This window comes from Dreissena polymorpha, chromosome 16 (assembly GCF_020536995.1).
Source record: "Dreissena polymorpha isolate Duluth1 chromosome 16, UMN_Dpol_1.0, whole genome shotgun sequence".
Taxonomy (NCBI): Eukaryota; Metazoa; Mollusca; class Bivalvia; order Myida; family Dreissenidae; genus Dreissena; species Dreissena polymorpha.
The window spans coordinates 16,365,693-16,385,642 of NC_068370.1; the positions used below are offsets into that span (position 1 = coordinate 16,365,693).

Consider the following 19,950-nt stretch of genomic DNA (forward strand, 5'->3'; position numbering starts at 1 on the left):
AAGGTCAAGGTCACGGTGACCCGAAATAGTAAAATGGTTTCCGGATGATAACTCAAAAACGCTTATGCCTAGGATCATGAAACTTCATAGGTACATTGATCATGACTCGCAGATGATCCCTATTGATTTTCAGATCACTAGGTCAAAGGTCAAGGTCACGGTGACCCCGAAATAGTAAAATGGTTTCTGGATGATAACTCAATAACGCTTATGCCTAGAATCATGAAACTTGATAGGTAGATTGATCATGACTCGCAGTTGACCCCTATTGATTGTCAGGTCACTATATCAAAGGTCAAGGTCACGGTAGCCTGAAATAGTTAAATGGTTTCCGGAAGATAACTCAAGAACGCTTATGGCTACGATCATGAAACTTCATAGGTACATTGATCATGACTTGCGGATGACCCATATTGATCTTCAGGTCACTAGGTCAAAGGTCAAGGTCACAGTGACAAAAAACATATTCACACAATGGCTGTCACTACAACGGAGAGCCCATATGGGGGGCATGCATGTTTACAAACAGCCCTTGTTCACATTTGTTTACAAAATAGCTACGCTGCGGATGGTAAACGCAACAAATATACATTATGTAGCCTCTTTATCATTAAGAATTTCGGCTTGAAAATGTCAGCGCATATATCATAGTTGGGTTAAAAAATATATATATTCATACCATTTCGTTCAGGGGATATTCAACAAGACATTGTTATTTCCAATGCGCTGCTTAAATGTTAACGTCGTGAAAATTTAAGACGACTGCACGTTTAGTCTATGTTGCAAAAATTTCTGTTCTTTATTAGGCAAGGATATAACACAGTTAACACACGTGTAAATTATGTGTACTTCATAGCTGTCTTGACCAGTCAATACATCGCGTCCATACAGTACGTCGTGCTAATACAAATGATTAAACGCCAAAACCATCGGATTTTTTTCAATACTTCGTGTAAGGTAACAAATTGTAAAAATACTTTTATGCCAGTTGCTCTTGGAATGATTGTCAATCGCCTAACGAAGTTCTGACAAATATACGCGCATTACATCTTTTTTTTTAATAATAACCACATATCAATTTGCAAACGGTGCATTTTAATTTTCGTTACACCAACACTGTACGGTCACCATATTTCGACGACGCCTAGAAGAGTCAGCCCCATCAGAAGAAGGAGAATTACCATTACGGACCATAACCTGCAACAGGTTGGATATTATCATTATAAAGTTACAATAAAGATTTCTTTTTCTTGTTTTCTAACTTAATAAATACACCCCCGGAAACCCGATATGCTGTGAAAAGTTGGATGTGCTTGGAAAAGTTGCCGACCGATAGATTTCGCCGAATTTTGGTAGGTTAGGTAAATCAAGTTCTATAATTGTTTAAAGGCATTTTTGAATAAAAATTTATTTTGGTATATGCAAAGGAGGTATTATCAATCATGTATGTTACTAAAATCCTGGTTACTATTATTCAGGATTTATTGAAATATGGGTATTTAAAAGCGACGATGCAGGGATTTGTCCCATATTTAGCACTTTATTTACACATTTCTTAAAAGCTATGTACGTGACAAAGTTTTTGCACCAACAATTATATCAACCAATGTCCCCGAGTAACATATCCGCCAGGGTTTCTTAAAAAATCGTTTTGGGGAAAAAATGCAACTTTACATTCAACATGCTGATGTAAAAATGATATGACCTGGTGCAGTTCAAAAGATGTCAAGATATGACAGGAGTGCAGTTCGTTTATAAACTTAAAAGCTCACTATTACAGCGGATTTATGCGCTTTGCATGCTTGTTCCTTGCACTGAGTCTTTTCATACTTACTAATTTGGTTACTGTTTGAAATAATTGTGGAGTAAATGATACTTTTACGTAGAAACCCACAACTATATTTTAACCCCATAAGAGCGATTTTTTACGGAATGAACCTCAAATGCGCTTCAAATAAATTTACAAAAAAAAAATGAATATTTGTGAGTGAATGGGCAATATAATCATGTCCGAATCCATACAGGCCTCACCTGCGGTTTCGTGTGGGGGGAGGGTAGGGGTCAGTAGGGGCGTGTTTAAGGGAGAAGCATAACACTGATTTGAAAATAAAATCAGTCTAGCATCGAACGTCATTTATTGATACATTCATTTATTCATTCTGCAATTGTTTTGTGACGCATTTTTCAAACAAAGAATGTTTTACTACATGCCATGTTTATAACTCTATGTTAATTCTTCGGAGACATGTAAAAGTCGTGGTTCACCATGCAGACTAACGCCAAAACTAACTTTTCTATTTTGCGGAGTTGTTAGCTACGTGTGGTTCACTAGCTAACATACAAGAAACTGCAGGTCAAGCGCATGTTTAAATATTAAGAATTTTGCAGCTGCGAAGCGGTACCTGAGTTCAACGTTCGTCAATCGTTCATGCATTACTGTTTAATACAAAAACATTTCACAGGTCAACAGGCATAAATGGAAAGATGAACACAATTGTTACCGAAAAAACAGCAATATAACATAGAGTAATGAAAAAAAAAAATGTTTACACACATGGAATGCTCAGAGATGGACATGGATTATTGCAATTAAATAAACATGTTTATATAAAAGGTTAAATCATTTATGTAACTGTAACTGTATAATGGTGTATTTTTTATTAAATGCATTAATGTACATGTATATGTAGGTTTATTTTGCATTTTCTGTGATTATCCGTTTCATGTGAGAGCATTGGACGACAACTCTGCGAAGAGATATCAACCGAAATTCTTCTTAATTTATTACACCCTGACCGAGGTCGTGTTCCTACTTCCTGTTGAAATCGAAAGTGGATTTCACAATATAGCCGTACACATTTGATTTTTTCAGAAATACTTGTAAGTATTGCATATTTTACTATCAACTTTTTAGTGTATACAGAAACATCGGCCCCTATTTGGTCGATATTTACATGTTGCGTGCAAGCATCGTTTGTGTGTGTTTTTAAAATAAATAAATTGTCGAAACCGAAAGTGCAACACATAACAAGTTGTTGATGACTCCATGAAAGTCACCCCGAAGGGCCTATATCATTGGCGTAGATGTTTGATAGAGATTTGGTCTCAGATATGCATGCATAATGTACATTAGCATTTGATTACATTAATGGTATTAATGACACAAAATCTCCGGCACAAAATCTATTCAGAAGGAGTGCTGTACCAGAAGAAGACGAAGTTGATCTGTTGTCTGTTAGTCCATATAAACGTACTCTAAGAGCCTTTGATAATTTTTGCTGTGGCGGCTCTGGGCTATGAAGCTGAGAGTTGAATAGACCCTTTATACACTAGGCCAAAATTGATAAGAGCGCAAAGTCACGTGACTCGAAGAACTCCAGAATGAGACTGAACGTGTATACATTTCCATTAGTCCCGTGCAACGCCGCATCTGATTTCAACCTTTCACTCTTTTGAACCTTCGGCGATGTAACGATTTAGAAAACACAATATGACATTGTCAGAATAAGTTATAAATATCAGTGTCAATACATTAAATAAATTGTCTTTATTAAAGTGCTTGGTTTTCTTCAATTTGTCATACATTTGTCACACTTTGTTGGAGCTTTTTTATCGCGATGTTTGAATAAAGATCTATCTTTTTAATTGATACATCTGTGGTTTATAGCAACCATATAAAACCATAGAAAAAACGGCCAAAAAAAATCCCATGAAATTATCGATTGATAGTGACATGAGGTTATTTACGCACAACTGATTCACATTCCTTCCCATATTCAGTGCCTTAGGACCGTAAAATGTGCATTGTGTAAACAATTACGGATTTTGTGATGATTTTTATTGTGATTAGAGACTATTCAGCGAAAGCTAGTTTAGCGAAAATATCCGAAAAATTAAAAGACCACGATCGGGTTGATTCATAGTTCGATAGTTTCCCCTATTATTACTCGCAAATGCTGCGACAAGGAACCAAAATTAATAATTTCTTATTGTTTTGTTTTGTCGATTATTGTGTTTAAGCAGAATGATGAGTGGCATATTTTTCGGATGTCAAAAGTGCAGACATTCTGATCTCACGAAACGGTATTTTTTTATAATTGAATTGGAACAGACTTCCGTGTTGTTAGTTTTGACCCCAGGATCATGATTTGAGAGAACTTATAAGAAGAAAAGAAGAAAACTATTTTAAGTTACACACCAAGTATCAAACCCATTGACGCAATGGCTGTACTAATGTCGCCAAATTTTACTGCCGCTATACGTCGACACAACAACGGTAAATGTCGCATTCATTAAAAATAAGTATTTTGCAGTATAACTGTCATAATTTAAAACCGCGCTTTTCCCGGTAAAGTTTTCCAGTGTGAACCGGAGTTTACCCTCAGTCACTTTTTTAACAAACTGTGTGGCCGACCTGTATATTTTTGTATTATATTGAAAAATAAAGCAATGGGCGTTGAGATCTTAGACATGTTGAATTTTAAATGTTTTCGGATAGGGATATTTTATGAACAATTTTTGTAGAAAACCTATAAAAGAGGCTACATACCAAATATGAAAGACCTGTGATTTGCGCTTTCAGATATGACGATTTTACAGGTTTTTGTATATACACGTAAACTGAAAACTGGTGAATCTAATCGCGTGACCAGTTTTGACCCTGTGGGACATAATTTGAAAACAATATTTCAGACCTTTAAATGATGCTACACACTGAGCATTAAAGTTTTTAGCCTTTAAGTTCCCGAAAATGAAAATTTTAAAACATTCCATATATTAATATAAGTGTATATTTAAGCGGTGATCTTCGGGGCCGAGCTCGTTTTTGCTATTGGGAGCATAATTTTAATAAATTTTGAAGATGCTTAACAACTATGGTACAAACAAAAAATTCAACATTTACAACATGGGGTTTCAGATGAGATTGTTTATTTAAAAAGACAGAATATTAAACATTATACGCTGGACGGGAGATACCAATAGGTGCAATGGAATGACCGTGTACCTAATTGAATTACCGTCTAGTGGGTCTTAAATAGGAATTTATCAAAGGGTATGATGTAAATACATGCAATAACCTAAATGAACTTTTTTACTAAAGATATAATTGTGTGACTTCGTAACAATATCACAACGTTTATAATCTACCATCATATAGATATAAATATTTTCACATTGTGTGAAAACATCTTCCAACTTAGTTTGGCTAGTAATTTATTTTTTTTCCAATCGATTGTGCAATGGGGAATTCAATCGATTGTTGTTGGCAAATTGTAATGTTTTAATGTATTATTTCTTGTACGCCACAGTTTGTTTTACATAATACATATATGCAGATGATGGTAGAATTCTCATTTAGCACCAGTCATTCCTACCAATCTTCTGCTTACATCGAACCATTGTTTTTATCCATATAAAAAACAGTGTCTTATAAAGTATTGTTTTTTTTACTGTGTTTGTCTTTCAGAGACAAGAAATATGTAACGTTGATCACGACATGAAAAAGCAATCCAGGTACATGAACACATAAATTTGTGAGATATTGTATAAATTGACAACTTTTATGTACCATACATTTGGCGGTTTGTCGTGTCCACACATGTATATTGGAATGTTGGTATGGTTCAGTATATTAAATTATTGGATATACACATATTTATTCTTAGATATACTCACACATTGTATATAATGGACCAATTTAAATTATAAGATTTCTTAACAGTCCTTATACCTGTTGCTTAACAATTTTAGCGGCGTTGAGTCGTTTGAAAAGGTATTCTCAGATATAAGATCTGCAGAGAAGGAAATGATTTTCTGCATACAGGTTACTCAACAAATGAATTCGAATAAGTAAAATTTCTCCTTTAATTTGAGAAAAAGCTTTTTGACAAATTATGGAATATCGACTATCAAATTATTTTATTCAAAGTGTTTACACAACGTTTAACATTGAATATAACTGATATCAACATAGTTTAAAGACTATGAAACAACACTATAGAGAACATGAATTGTCCGGATTCTCTTGTTTGAAGTTATCCCCTTTCAATGTTACGCATCATAGTCAGTCTGTTTCCTTAACCTGTCCTGGTAAAGGTTCCAAACAAACTATTTAGTTACGTCGAATATACTGATTATGCGATATCCCACTGTGTTATAAACAAATTCGCACCTTTGCTGACATGTCTTTTGTATATCCGTTCTTAGGAACCAAATGATAAGCGTTCGCTTGAGGAAAAAACAGCGATCTTTCAGTCATCCTTGAGACAAGCGGAAAAGATGTTCAAACATCAGGATTATAAGTTCCGACGTCTGTTGGAATGGAGCTGTTTTCTGGAAGCTCTTAATGCCCGCCAGGTAGATAGAAACATCTGTACGAAAAACAACTTTTATTTGAGCTCGTCAAAGTTATCCCGACACTTATCTTTGTTCATGAACCGTTTCAAAATCGTGACGACTAATATTTTAGTTTCCGTATCAAGATCGCTTAAATGAAAACTCCATTCAGCTACGGCAATTGTGTCATCAAATTTGTGAAACAAGTACATCAACAAAAAGTTTTTTATTTATGCATTTAATATTAAATTCACGAATTTTTGGTTCGACTGCATCCAAAGACCAAGGCTTGTTGAGGCACTTTCGATTTCGTTTAATGAGTACAACCACACCTTGCGATCTTTAGGGGGAGATTACGTGAGTAAGGATCGAACCCGGGACCTCCCGGTCGCTATTCGGACACAGCATACACTACACAACGGCAATATTATGCCTTTCATATCAATTTGGACGACTACTAGAATGAAATTTCGAAATTGATCAATATAGAAAACACATAAGATGCACGTTTTCTTCCGTTAATTCGAGGATGCATGTGCGAGAACATTGGCGTCTCCTTTAGTCTATCTCTTTTCTATCAACAGCAAACAATGGCTATATATGTGGCACTTGTTTCAGGAAAAAACAATTCAAATGGAACGGGGCTTATATGAAGAGCTAAAGAAGGAATGTGAAATGTTAAAATCTCAAATATCCACAGACCATTCTAGGTAAGTTCTCCAATCATTATCGGCTGTTATATATAAAATACATGATAGGCTGGTTAGATCATGGGATGGCGGGAAATCGATAGTTTCCTGTGTTTAAAACAAATAGATGCTGGCGTTGATTTTTTAATTGCTTGTTTATGTAAATAATTTATACATCAGTAATTAGCTTAATGATTCATTGATAACTTCTGAAATAACTTAAGTTTTTAATTACACTTTATTTTCGATACTTGGTATCTTAAATCGAAATATGGTGGCTTTTAACTTTATTAAGTTACATTATTAGTTTAAATTTAAATTTATAAATAAGAACTTACCATCAATTAAAAATATACATTCCCAATTAAACAAACCTCATTTGACGCTTTTATGAATAAAATGCGCAACATAAAGGAAAACAAATTGCGCTTGTAATTTAATGACATCTTTCTAAGAGTCAAAACCTTTTCCCAGTGTATTTTGCGACCAAGCTTTTGGTCAAGGCATACCAAACTCGCCTTCACATGTTTTAGTTTCAATTATTTAAACTGGAAAATGATCTTAAACAAATTTAAGTAGAATTTGAAAGCATGCATTACATGTATTTCTTAATATACGCGGTTAATGTTCAATATAAATTTTTTTAACGAAAACTTTGAGTTTGCCTATTATAAGTACAAATTAATACATTTATAAGTTTAATGTATCATATCGAGTTGCTCAAATAAGCAACACTATTTGCGTAAGAGTCTGATTGAAGATTGGTGCTTATGCAGCGTATGATAAAAAACTTGTTCTTTGTTCATGGTGGTTATTATCGATTTCAGTGAACTTCTGCCGATAGAAAAATTATTAGACGATATGCGAAAGATCTGTGTGAAAAACGAAGAAACTTTAGTGAAGGAAATGGGCCTCCTACAACAAGATATAGCACATAGAGAAGAACAAAATAAAAAACTAAATTTGTCATTACAGTACGTTGAGTAAAAACTAATAATAAAGTGTTATGTCTTTTCTTTATACATAAACTTACAGTATTTGTCTTGTTAATCAACAGTTTGAAACAGTTTGAAATGTTTTGAAAGAGTAATGTCTTCAATTTTATGTTATATTTGATGATGATAATGATGATGATTATGATGATGATGATGACGATGATGCTGCTGCTGTTGCTGCTGCTGCTGCTGCTGATGATGATGATGATGGTGATGATGATAATGAGGAGGAGGAGGAGAAGAAGATGACGAAGAAGTAGAAGAAGAAGAAGAAGATGAAGAAGAAGAGGAAAAAGGATAATATTAATAATAATAATAATTATGATTATCCTAATAACGAATGTTAATAATAACCATAATAATTACTGGTATTCGTGTTATATATTCTTTACATTTCTAGGTCCGTGAAGTCTTGCAGTAACGAGGACAGAAACAAATGGCAACGACAGTAAATATCGCATTAAAATACTGTATTAATATTATAACGCTGTAAAATTTTGGCATGATCATTATAAATGAACAGTTGCTTTAATATTTATTGTCACATTTATTACAATCGCGAAATGTGATGGTTTAGCTCTATATTGCATTATTATATTAGACATTTTAAACAAATAATGGTATTATGAACATTACCATATTGGAACCATTTACGGTTAAAATTAATATTTTAAAGTATTTTATCTGCACGTGATGCATGTCATTTATTATACAATTTCTACAGAATTGAAACACAAGAAGAACACATTATCATCCTGAAGAAGAAGAAAAAAATACTGCAAAACAGACTGAAGTAAGATTTCGTAGTATCGTCTCTATTTACAACAAACTGATGCGCCTGAGTTTTATCCAACCCCAAATTTTCTAAAAAAGAATATACAACGTTTATACCTGCAATACACGAGAATTTCGTGTTTATGTAAATAATTTATACATCAGTAATTAGCTTAATGATTCATTGATAACTTCTGAAATAACTTAAGTTTTTAATTACACTATATTTTCGATACTTGGTATCTTAAATCGAAATATGGTGGCTTTTAACTTTATAAAGTTACATTATTAGTTTAAATTTAAATTTATAAATAAGAACTTACCATCAATTAAAAATATACATTCCCAGTTAAACAAACCTCATTTGACGCTTTTATTAATAAAATGTGCAACATAAAGGAAAACAGATTGCGCTTGTAACTTAATGACATCTTTCTAAGAGTCAAAACCTTTTCCCATTGTATTTTGCGACCAAGCTTTTGGTCAAGGCAAACCAAACTCACCTTCTCATGTTTTAGTTTCAATTATTTAAACTAGAAAATGATCTTAAACAAATTTAAGTAGAATTTGAAAGCATGCATTACATGTATTTCTTAATATACGCGGTTTATGTTCAATATAAAAAGTTTTCATTTAACGAAAACTTTGAGTTTTCCTATTGTTAGTTCAAATTAATACATTTATAAGTTTAATGAATCATATCGAGTTGCTAAAATAAGCAACACCATTTGCGTAAGAGTCTGATTGAAGATTGGTGCTTATGCAGCGTATGATAATAAACTTGTTCTTTGTTCATGGTGGTTATTATCGATTTCAGTGAACTTCTGCCGATAGAAAAGTCATTAGAAGATATGCGAAAGATCTGTGTGAAAAACGAAGAAACTTTAGTGAAGGAAATGGACCTCTTACAACAAGATATAGCACACAGAGAAGAAAAAAATAAAAAAATAAATTTGTCATTACAGTACGTTGAGTAAAAACTAATCATAAAGTGTTATGTATTTTCTTTTTACATAAACTTACAGTATTTGTCTTGTTAATCAACAGTTTGAAACAGTTTGAAATGTTTTGAAAGAGTAATGTCTTCAATTGTAGAAAACATATTAATACAATACTCCCCAACTGTTGTATCATTACAGCACATTGAACGAAACTGTCGAAGTACTGAGACGAGAGTCTGCTTTGACCTTAGGCGTTAGAAGTGAACCCAGGTTTGGTCCTTCTTTTTTATCAAGCGTTCACTATTGCATTACAAAAAAGAGATTCTCATCAAAGGTAAAATTTGAACATTAAAACCTAACTTATATACTAACATGTATATTTATAAAGTATAGTTTTCATACATGTCGACATTAACTCAGTTATAATGTTTATTGAAAAAGAATAACTTGAGAATGTTTATATTAAATATTTATTCAAAATATGTTTAACCATAAATACTGTATGGTATTCGGAAAAAAGCTAAAACATACAAAGCGATACCCTCTCGCTTGACTCAGCTGATCCGTAAGGTAAGGGTAAAAAAAAATGATGGTACAAAAAATGGATATTATGGTGTCAGCAATATGTCGATTAACCACATGGGTGAACATTTGTCCGCCATCAGTATGTATTAACTATTAATATTCATGCTAAAGTGGATACAATAAAAAAGAGAAGCTAAAGTTGCCTGTGCAGTAAAGCGCAGCCAGTGAATTAATTAAATAAACTGCTTATATGTGATTATAATTAAGAAACCGAAACGTATCTAAGTATAAAGGGATTAACATACCACATGTAGAGTTTTGCCAAACATGAGTCATTTAGAATTTTTAGCGTGATTCGTAACAGTTAGTAAGTTAGAACCTTTACAAATGTTTTTAAGCTTATAAGCGTTCAAACGTTAAGCACAGGTCTGCATCCTATTTCGAACAGTAAGATGTAGAACGACAAAAACAATGAACACTATTTATGAGCGAATAGACAGTCTTATATAATAAACGTATATATTAATAAACAGAATAAACTAGCATCAACCTCAAATACATACAAATCTATCAAACTTTTCCCCACATGGAAATAGCTAAATGTTTATGCTTGATAAGTCTTGACAACTATCGAAAAGGTTTTCGTGCGTTTTCAGTCACCAACTTGAGCTGTTGATTGAAAAAGAGACGCAATTGGAACAAGAATATGATGAGACTCAAAAAGATCTTAATAACCATCAAATGCTGTTGAGCGTTTATGAGGTGAATATGACGGTAAATATTTAAAATGTGTTATGTTCAAACAGCTAATTATTAAATTGCAATAGTTTTCCATTCAATAATACCCGCATTATAGCTTTCTCTTGTTTAATATTGTGAATATGTTTAACTAACATATATGTTTCAATGTTAAAAAATATTTTTCATGTTTGTATTTAAAATGATATTTTGTAACTTCAATACGAAATAATTGACTCCTAACTTTAAACAATGAACCGTTCCAAAAAGCGGCGATGCATAAGCTTTTAATATGCAACATTATAAATTAATTTGTGTCAACTATGATAATGATATTTACCCAAAAGCATACATGTAACATAAACAACTTATTCTTTAAACAATAGAGAGGGTCTAGGCTACAATTAACTGATGTCATACATGTTCTTGTATATACGTATCAGACATATGATTAATAAAAGTCCAATCCAGAATTTAGTCAGTACCCAATTATCTCCCCTGAATACTCCCCGCGTCCGCCATTACACTGCTGCTAACAATCGGTAACATATATAAGAGAGCACCGATTATTCGATTATTTTAATCTTAAAATCGTGTAAGCCTTTGCATTCCAGTGTTTAAATGCCCCTTTGTTCTGCATAATCCGGTTATCTCGTTTTGATCAGATATTGTCCAGACTTAACTAACAACATGGTTTCATAAACCACACTGGGTGGCAGATAACAGTCTGGTCATTAAACACAATTGATGATTCCACCATGTCTCCTCTTTCTGGTAGTATTTAGCAGTCATTTGGTTGTATAGTTTACCCCCGACATACTTAACAGTTGCGTACATTAGATATGTTACATATGGTACAAATTAAAAGTTATGTCCAATATAGAATATCAGAAATTGTACACCGTAAAGATACTAGCCCGTTTAATTTATGAAAAAATAAAGTATTTAATAATTACAAAATTTACGTAAAAATATTAAGCGTATTTAGCGGGTATCGGTTAATTAAAACTACGTCATTCCGTATGAAGATTTAATGTTACGACATGATCGAACGGCATCATAAAAATATATGATGCATTTATATATGTTCTTGCTTGTTGTTCCTCGGAGATGGGTGTAAGAGCCCATTGCATTATTCATTTTAATTATACTATTTAACATTATAAACGTGTTCCGGATAAACCCATTATCTCGTTATGATCAGATACTGTGCCGACAAAAACTAAATAACAGCATGGTGTCATACAGGGCCCTCTCTTGCCGCCAGGGGAAGCCACCCACAACCGTCATGAGGGGGGATTTTCGCGTCGATAACCTTTTATGAGGGATTTTTTTACTCAGTTTCTCATTTCTTCATTTTTTGTACATGTTTGCACTATAATATTTTAATGTGATTTACATACATATTCATTAAATCAAAGTTTAGTAGCACAATACCAGCTTGCAACATAGGTATAAAAGTTAAAAAAAAATAAAATATTTTTATTTTTTTTGGAGGGGGTAATTTTTAGCTAAAATAGGGGGAAAAGTTTACTTTTTTCATGGGGGAAGCCGCCGATATTCAGCGGTAAAAAGTGCAAAACGAGGGCCTTGTCATAAATCACCTGTGGTAGATGCCTGGTCATTGAACACCATGTATGGTACCCCAATGTCTTATCGTGGTAGAAGAAATACGTAGTCATTTCTAAGACAAATGTAACGCCAAATACTCAAACTAAATACTGTATAGATATAAGCCAGTTTAATCATAATAATACAGCTATGAAGCTGAGAGTTGAATAGACCCTTTATACAATAGGCCAAAATTGATAAGAGCGCAAAGTCACGTGACTCGAAGAACTCCAGAATGAGACTGAACGTGTATACATTTCCAATAGTCCCGTGCAACGCCGCATCTGATTTTAACCTTTCACTCTTTTGAACATTCGGCGATGTAACGATTTAGAAAACACAATATGACATTGTCAGAATAAGTTATAAATATCAGTGTCAATACATTAAATAAATTGTCTTTATTAAAGTACTTGTTTTTCTTCAATTTTTCATACATTTGTCACACTTTGTTGGAGCTTTTTATCGCGATGTTTGAATAAAGATCTATCTTTCTAATTGATGCATCTGTGGTTTATAGCAACCATATAAAACCAAAGCAAAAACGGCAAAAAAAAAATCCCATGAAATTATCGATTGATAGTGACATGAGGTTATTTACGCACAAATGATTCACAGTCGTTCCCATATTCAGTGCCTTAGGACCGTAAAATGTGCATTGTGTAAACAATTACGGATTTTGTGATGATAATGATTAGAGATTGTTCAGTGAAAGCTAGTTTAGCGAAAATATCCGAAAAATAAAAAGACCACGATCGGGTTGATTCATAGTTCGATAGTTTCCCCTATTATTACTCGCAAATGCTGCGACAAGGAACCAAAATAAATAATTTCGAATTGTTTTGTTTTGTCGATTATTGTGTTTAAGCAGAATGATGAGTGGCATATTTGTCGGATGTCAAAAGTGCAGACATTCTGATCTCGCGAAACGGTATTTTTTATAATTGAATTGGAACGGACTTCCGTGTTGTTAGTTTTGACCCCAGGATCATGATTTGAGAGAACTTATGAGAAGAAAAGAGGAAAACTATTTTAAGTTACACACCAAGTATCAAACCCATTGACGCAATGGCTGTACTAATGTCGCCAAATTTTACTGCCGCTACACGTCGACACAACAACGGTAAATGTCGCATTCATTAAAAATAAGTATTTTGCAGTATAACTGTCATAATTTAAAACCGCGCTTTTCCCGGTAAAGTTTTCCATTGTGAACCGGAGTTTACCCTCAGTCATTTTTTAACAAACTGTGTGGCCGACCTGTATATTTTGTTTTATTTTGAAAATTAAAGCAATGGGCGTTGAGATCTTAGACATGTTGAATTTTAAAGGTTTTCGGATAGGGATCTAGGGATATTTTATGAACAATTTTTGTAGAAAACCTATAAAAGAGGCTACATACCAAATATGAAAGACCTGTGATTTGCGCTTTCAGATATGACGATTTTACAGGTTTTTGTATATACACGTAAACTGAAAACTGGTGAATCTAATCGCGTGACCAGTTTTGACCCTGTGGGACATAATTTGAAAACAATATTACAGACCTTTAAATGATGCTACATACTGAGCATTAAAGTTTTTAGCCTTTAAGTTTCCGAAAATGAAAATTTTAAGACATTCCATATATTAATATAAGTGTATATTTAAGCGGTGATCTTCGGGGCCGAGCTCGTTTTTGCTATTGGGAGCATAATTTTAATAAATTTTGAAGATGCTACACAACTATGGTACAAACAAAAAATTCAACATTTACAACATGGGGTTTCAGATGAGATTGTTTATTTAAAAAGACAGAATATTAAACATTATACGCTTAACGGGAGATACCAATAGGTGCAATGGAATGACCTTGTACCTAATTGAATTACCGTCTAGTGGGTCATATGTAGGAATTTATCAAAGGGTATGATGTAAATACATGCAATAACCTAAATGAACTTTTTTACTAAAGATATAGTTGTGTGACTTCGTAACAATATCACAACGTTTTTAGTCTACCATCTATATATATTTTCACATTGTTTGAAAACATCTTCTAACTTAGTTTGGCTTGTAATTTGTTTTTGTTCCAATCGATTGTGCAATGTGGAATTCAATCGATTGTTGTTGGCAAATTATAATGTTTTAATGTATTATTTCTTGTACGCCACAGTTTGTTTTACATAATACATATATGCAGATGATGGTAGAATTTTCATTTAGCACCAGTCATTCCTACCAATCTTCTGCTTACATCGAACTATTGTTTTTATCCATATAAAAAATGTCTTATAAAGTATTGTTTTTTTTTTACTGTGTTTATCTTTCAGAGACAAGAAATATGTAACGTTGATAACGACATAAATAAGCAATCCAGGTACATGAACACATAAATTTGTGAGATATTGTATAAATTGACAACTTTTATGTACCATACATTTTGCGGTTTATCGTGTCCACACATGTATATTTGAATGTTGGTATGGTTCAGTATATAAAGTTCTTGGATATACACATATTTATTCTTAGATATACTCACACATTGTATATAATGGACCAATGAAAATTATAAGATTTCTGAACAGTCCTTATACCTGTTGCTTAACAATTTTAGCGGCGTTGAGACGTTTGAAAAGGTATTCTCAGATATAAGATCTGCAGAGAAGGAAATGATTCTCTGCATACAGGTAACTCAACAAATGAATTCGAATAAGTAAAATTTCTCCTTTAATTTGAGAAAAAGCTTTTTGACAAATTATGGAATATCGACTATCAAATTATTTTATTCGAAGTGTTTACACAACGTTTAACATTGAATATAACTGATATCAACATATTTTAAAGACTATGAAACAACACTATAGAGAACATGAATTGTCCGGATTCTCTTGTTTGAAGTTATCCCCTTTCAAGGTTACGCATCATAGTCAGTCTGTTTCCTTAACCTGTCCTGGTAAAGGTTCCAAACAAACTATTTAGTAACGTCGAATATACTGATTATGCGGTATCCCACTGTGTAATAAACAAATTCGCACGTTTGCTGACATGTCTTTTGTATATCCGTTCTTAGGAACCAAATGATAAACGTTCGCTTGAGGAAAAAACAGCGATCTTTCAGTCATCCTTGAGACAAGCGGAAAAGATGTTCAAACATCAGGATTATAATTTCCGATGTCTGTTGAAAAGGAGCTGTTTTCTGGAAGCTCTTAATGATCGCCAGGTAGATAGAAACATCTGTACGAAAAACAACTTTTATTTAAGCTCGTCAAAGTTATCCCGACACTTATCTTTGTTCATGAACCGTTTCAAAATCGTGACGACTAATATTTTAGTTTCCGTATCAAGATCGCTTAAATGATAACTCCATTCAGCTACGGCAATTGTGTCATCAAATTTGTGAAACAAGTACATCAACAAAAAGTTTGTTATTAATGCATTAAATATTAAATATATTATATTCACGAATTTTTGGTTCGACTGCATCCAAAGACCAAGGCTTGCTGAGGCACTCTCGATTTCGTTTAATGAGTACAACCACAACTTGCGATCTTTAGGGGGAGATTACGTGAGTAAGGATCGAACCCGGGACCTCCCGGTCGCTAGGCGGACACAGCATACTCTACACAACGGCAATATTATGCCTTTCATATCAATTTGGACGACTAATAGAATGAAATTTTGAAATTGATCAATATAGAAAACACATAAGATGCACGTTTTCTTCCGTTAATTCGAGGATGCATGTGCGAGAACATTGGCGTCTCCTTTAGTCTATCTCTTTTCTATCAACAGCAAACAATGGCTATATATGTGGCACTTGTTTCAGGAAAAAACAATTCAAATGGAACGGGGCTTATATGAAGAGCTAATGAAGGAATGTGAAATGTTAAAATCTCAAATATCCACAGACCATTCTAGGTAAGTTCTTCAATCATTATCGGCTGTTATATATAAAAATACATGATAGGCTGGTTACATGGGATGGCGGGAAATCGATAGTTTCCTGTGTTTAAAACAAATAGATGCTGGCGTTGATTTTTTAATTGCTTGTTTATGTAAATAATTTATACATCAGTAATTAGCTTAATGATTCATTGATAACTTCTGAAATAACTTAAGTTTTTAATTACACTTTATTTTCGATACTTGGTATCTTAAATCGAAATATGGTGGCTTTTAACTTTATTAAGTTACATTATTAGTTTAAATTTAAATTTAAAAATAAGAACTTACCATCAATTAAAAATATACATTCCCAGTTAAACAAACCTCATTTGACGCTTTTATTAATAAAATGCGCAACATAAAGGAAAACAGATTGCGCTTGTAATTTACTGACATCTTTCTAAGAGTCAAAACCTTTTCCCATTGTATTTTGCGACCAAGCTTTTGGTCAAGGCATACCAAACTCACCTTCACATGTTTTAGTTTCAATTATTTAAACTGGAAAATGATCTTAAACAAATTTGAGTAGGATTTGAAAGCATGCATTACATCTATTTTTTAATTATACGCGGTTTATGTTCAATATAAAAAGTTTTCATTTAACGAAACCTTTGAGTTTTCCTATTATAAGTACAAATTAATACATTTATAAGTTTAATGTATCATATCGAGTTGCTCAAATAAGCAACACTATTTGCATAAGAGTCTGATTGAACATTGGTGCTTATGCAGCGTATGATAATAAACTTGTTCTTTGTTCATGGTGGTTATTATCGATTTCAGTGAACTTCTGCCGATAGCAAAATCATTAGAAGATATGCGAAAGATCTGTGTGAAAAACGAAGAAACTTTAGTGAAGGAAATGGACCTCCTACAACAAGATATAGCACACAGAGAAGAACAAAATAGAAAACTGAATTTGTCATTACAGTACGTTGAGTAAAAACTAATAATAAAGTGTTATGACTTCTTTTTACATAAACTTACAGTATATGTCTTGTTAATCAACAGTTTGAAATGTTTTGAAAGAGTAATGTCTTCAATTTTATGTTATATTTGATGATGATGATGATGATGATGATGATGTTGATGATAATGATGATGATGACGATGCTGCTGCTGCTGCTGTTGCTGCTGCTGCTGCTGCTGATGATGATGATGATGATGGTGATGATGATGATGAGGAGGAGGAGGCGAAGAAGACGACGAAGAAGTAGAAGAAGAAGAAGATGAAGAAGAAGAGGAAGAAGGATAATATTAATAATAATAATTATTATTATTATCCTAATAACGAATTTTAATAATAACCATAATAATTACTGGTATTCGTGTTATATATTCTTTACATTTCTAGGTCCGTGAAGTCTTGCAGTAACGAGGACAGAAACAAATTGCAACGACAGTAAATATCGCATAAAAATACTGCATTAATATTATATCGCTGTAAAATTTTGGCATGATCATTATAAATGAACAGTTGCTTTAATATTTATTGTCACATTTATTACAATCGCGAAATGTGATGGTTTAGCTCTATATTGCATTATTATATTAGACATTTTAAACAAATAATGGTATTATGAACATTACCATATTGGAACCATTTACGGTTAAAATTAATATTTTAAAGTACTTTTATCTGCACGTGATGCATGTCATTTATTATACAATTTCTACAGAATTGAAACACAAGAAGAACACATTATCATCTTGAAGAAGAAGAAAAAAATACTGCAAAACAGACTGAAGTAAGATTTCGTAGTATCGTCTCTATTTACAACAAACTGATGCGCCTGAGTTTTATCAAACCCAAATTTTCTAAAAAAAATATACAACGTTTAAACCTGCAATACACGAACATTTATTGTTTATGTAAATAATTTATACATCAGTAATTAGCTTAATGATTCATTGATAACTTCTGAAATAACTTAAGTTTTTAATTACACTATATTTTCGATACTAGGTATCTTAAATCGAAATATGGTGGCTTTTAACTTTATTCAGTTACATTATTAGTTTAAATTTAAATTTATAAATAAGAACTTACCATCAATTGAAAATATACATTCCCAGTTAAACAAACCTCATGTGACGCTTTTATTAATAAAATGTGCAACATAAAGAAAAACAGATCACGCTTGTAATTTAATGACATCTTTCTAAGAGTCAAAACCTTTTCCCATTGTATTTTGCGACCAAGCTTTTGGTCAAGGCATACCAAACTCACCTTCTAATGTTTTAGTTTCAATTATTTAAACTGAAAAATGATCTTAAACATTTTTAAGTAGAATTTGAAAGCATGCATTACATGTATTTCTTAATATACGCGGTTTATGTTCAATATAAAAAGTTTTCATTTAACGAAAACTTTGAGTTTTCCTATTATAAGTATAAATTAATACATTTATAAGTTTAATGTATCATATCGAGTTGCTCAAATAAGCAACACTATTTGCGTAAGAGTCTGATTGAAGATTGGTGCTTATGCAGCGTATGATAATAAACTTGTTCTTTGTTCATGGTGGTTATTATCGATTTCAGTGAACTTCTGCCGATAGAAAAATCATTAGAAGATATGCGAAAGATCTGTGTGAAAAACGAAGAAACTTTAGTGAAGGAAATGGATCTCCTACAACAAGATATAGCACACAGAGAAGCAAAAAATAAAAAACTAAATTTGTCATTACAGTACGTTGAGTTAAAACTAATAATAAAGTGTTATGTCTTTTCTTTTTACATAAACTTACAGTATTTGTCTTGTTAATCAACAGTTTGAAACAGTTTGAAATGTTTTGAAAGAGTAATGTCTTCAATTTTACGAAAACATATTAATACAATACTCCCCAACTGTTGTATCATTGCAGCACATTGAACGAAACTGTCGAGGTACTGAGACGAGAGTCTGCTTTGACCTTAGGCGTTAAAAGTGAACCCAGGTTTGGTCCTTCTTTTTATCAAGCGTTCACTATTGGAATCGCTGTTGCATTTAAAAAAGGAGATATTCTCATCAAAGTTTGAATTTGAACATTGAAACCTAACTTACATGTATATTTATAAAGTATAGTTTTCATACATGTCGACATTAACTCAGTTATAATGTTTATTGAAAAAGAATAACTTGAGAATGTTATATTTAACATTAATTCAAAATATGTTTTACCATAAATATTGTATGGTATTCGGAAAAAAGCTAAAACATACAAAGCGATACCCTCTCGCTTGACTCATCTGATCAGCAAGGTAAGGGTAAACAAAATTATGGTACAAAAAATGGATATTATGGTGTCAGCAATATGTCGATTAACCACATGGGTGAACATTTGTCCGCCATCAGTATGTATTAACTATTAATATTCATGCTGAAGAGAAGCTAAAGTTGCCTGTGCAGTGAAGCGCAGCCAGTGAATTAAT

The 19,950-nt window shown here is 32.7% G+C and overlaps 1 protein-coding gene across 2 annotated transcripts in view; it reads left to right on the top strand.

The window, feature by feature from the left end:
- The first annotated feature begins 2,795 nt into the window (after window positions 1–2,795).
- LOC127862693 (A-kinase anchor protein 9-like) overlaps window positions 2,796–19,950 on the top strand; it is a 34,797-nt gene continuing 17,642 nt past the window's right edge. The window contains exons 1-19 of one of the 2 annotated variants that reach the window (XM_052401943.1): window positions 2,796–2,880; window positions 5,468–5,514; window positions 6,208–6,357; window positions 6,955–7,046; window positions 7,853–7,999; window positions 8,421–8,468; window positions 8,745–8,813; window positions 9,612–9,758; window positions 9,934–10,005; window positions 10,917–11,022; window positions 14,922–14,968; window positions 15,206–15,278; window positions 15,662–15,811; window positions 16,418–16,509; window positions 17,320–17,466; window positions 17,891–17,938; window positions 18,216–18,284; window positions 19,081–19,227; window positions 19,404–19,475. In XM_052401943.1, the coding sequence (XP_052257903.1) occupies window positions 6,280–6,357; window positions 6,955–7,046; window positions 7,853–7,999; window positions 8,421–8,468; window positions 8,745–8,813; window positions 9,612–9,758; window positions 9,934–10,005; window positions 10,917–11,022; window positions 14,922–14,968; window positions 15,206–15,278; window positions 15,662–15,811; window positions 16,418–16,509; window positions 17,320–17,466; window positions 17,891–17,938; window positions 18,216–18,284; window positions 19,081–19,227; window positions 19,404–19,475 (1,604 nt within the window). In that variant the 5' untranslated portion in view covers window positions 2,796–2,880; window positions 5,468–5,514; window positions 6,208–6,279. The remainder of the gene's footprint in view (window positions 2,881–5,467; window positions 5,515–6,207; window positions 6,358–6,954; window positions 7,047–7,852; window positions 8,000–8,420; window positions 8,469–8,744; window positions 8,814–9,611; window positions 9,759–9,933; window positions 10,006–10,916; window positions 11,023–14,921; window positions 14,969–15,205; window positions 15,279–15,661; window positions 15,812–16,417; window positions 16,510–17,319; window positions 17,467–17,890; window positions 17,939–18,215; window positions 18,285–19,080; window positions 19,228–19,403; window positions 19,476–19,950) is intronic. The other variant, XM_052401944.1, reaches the window with a different exon arrangement.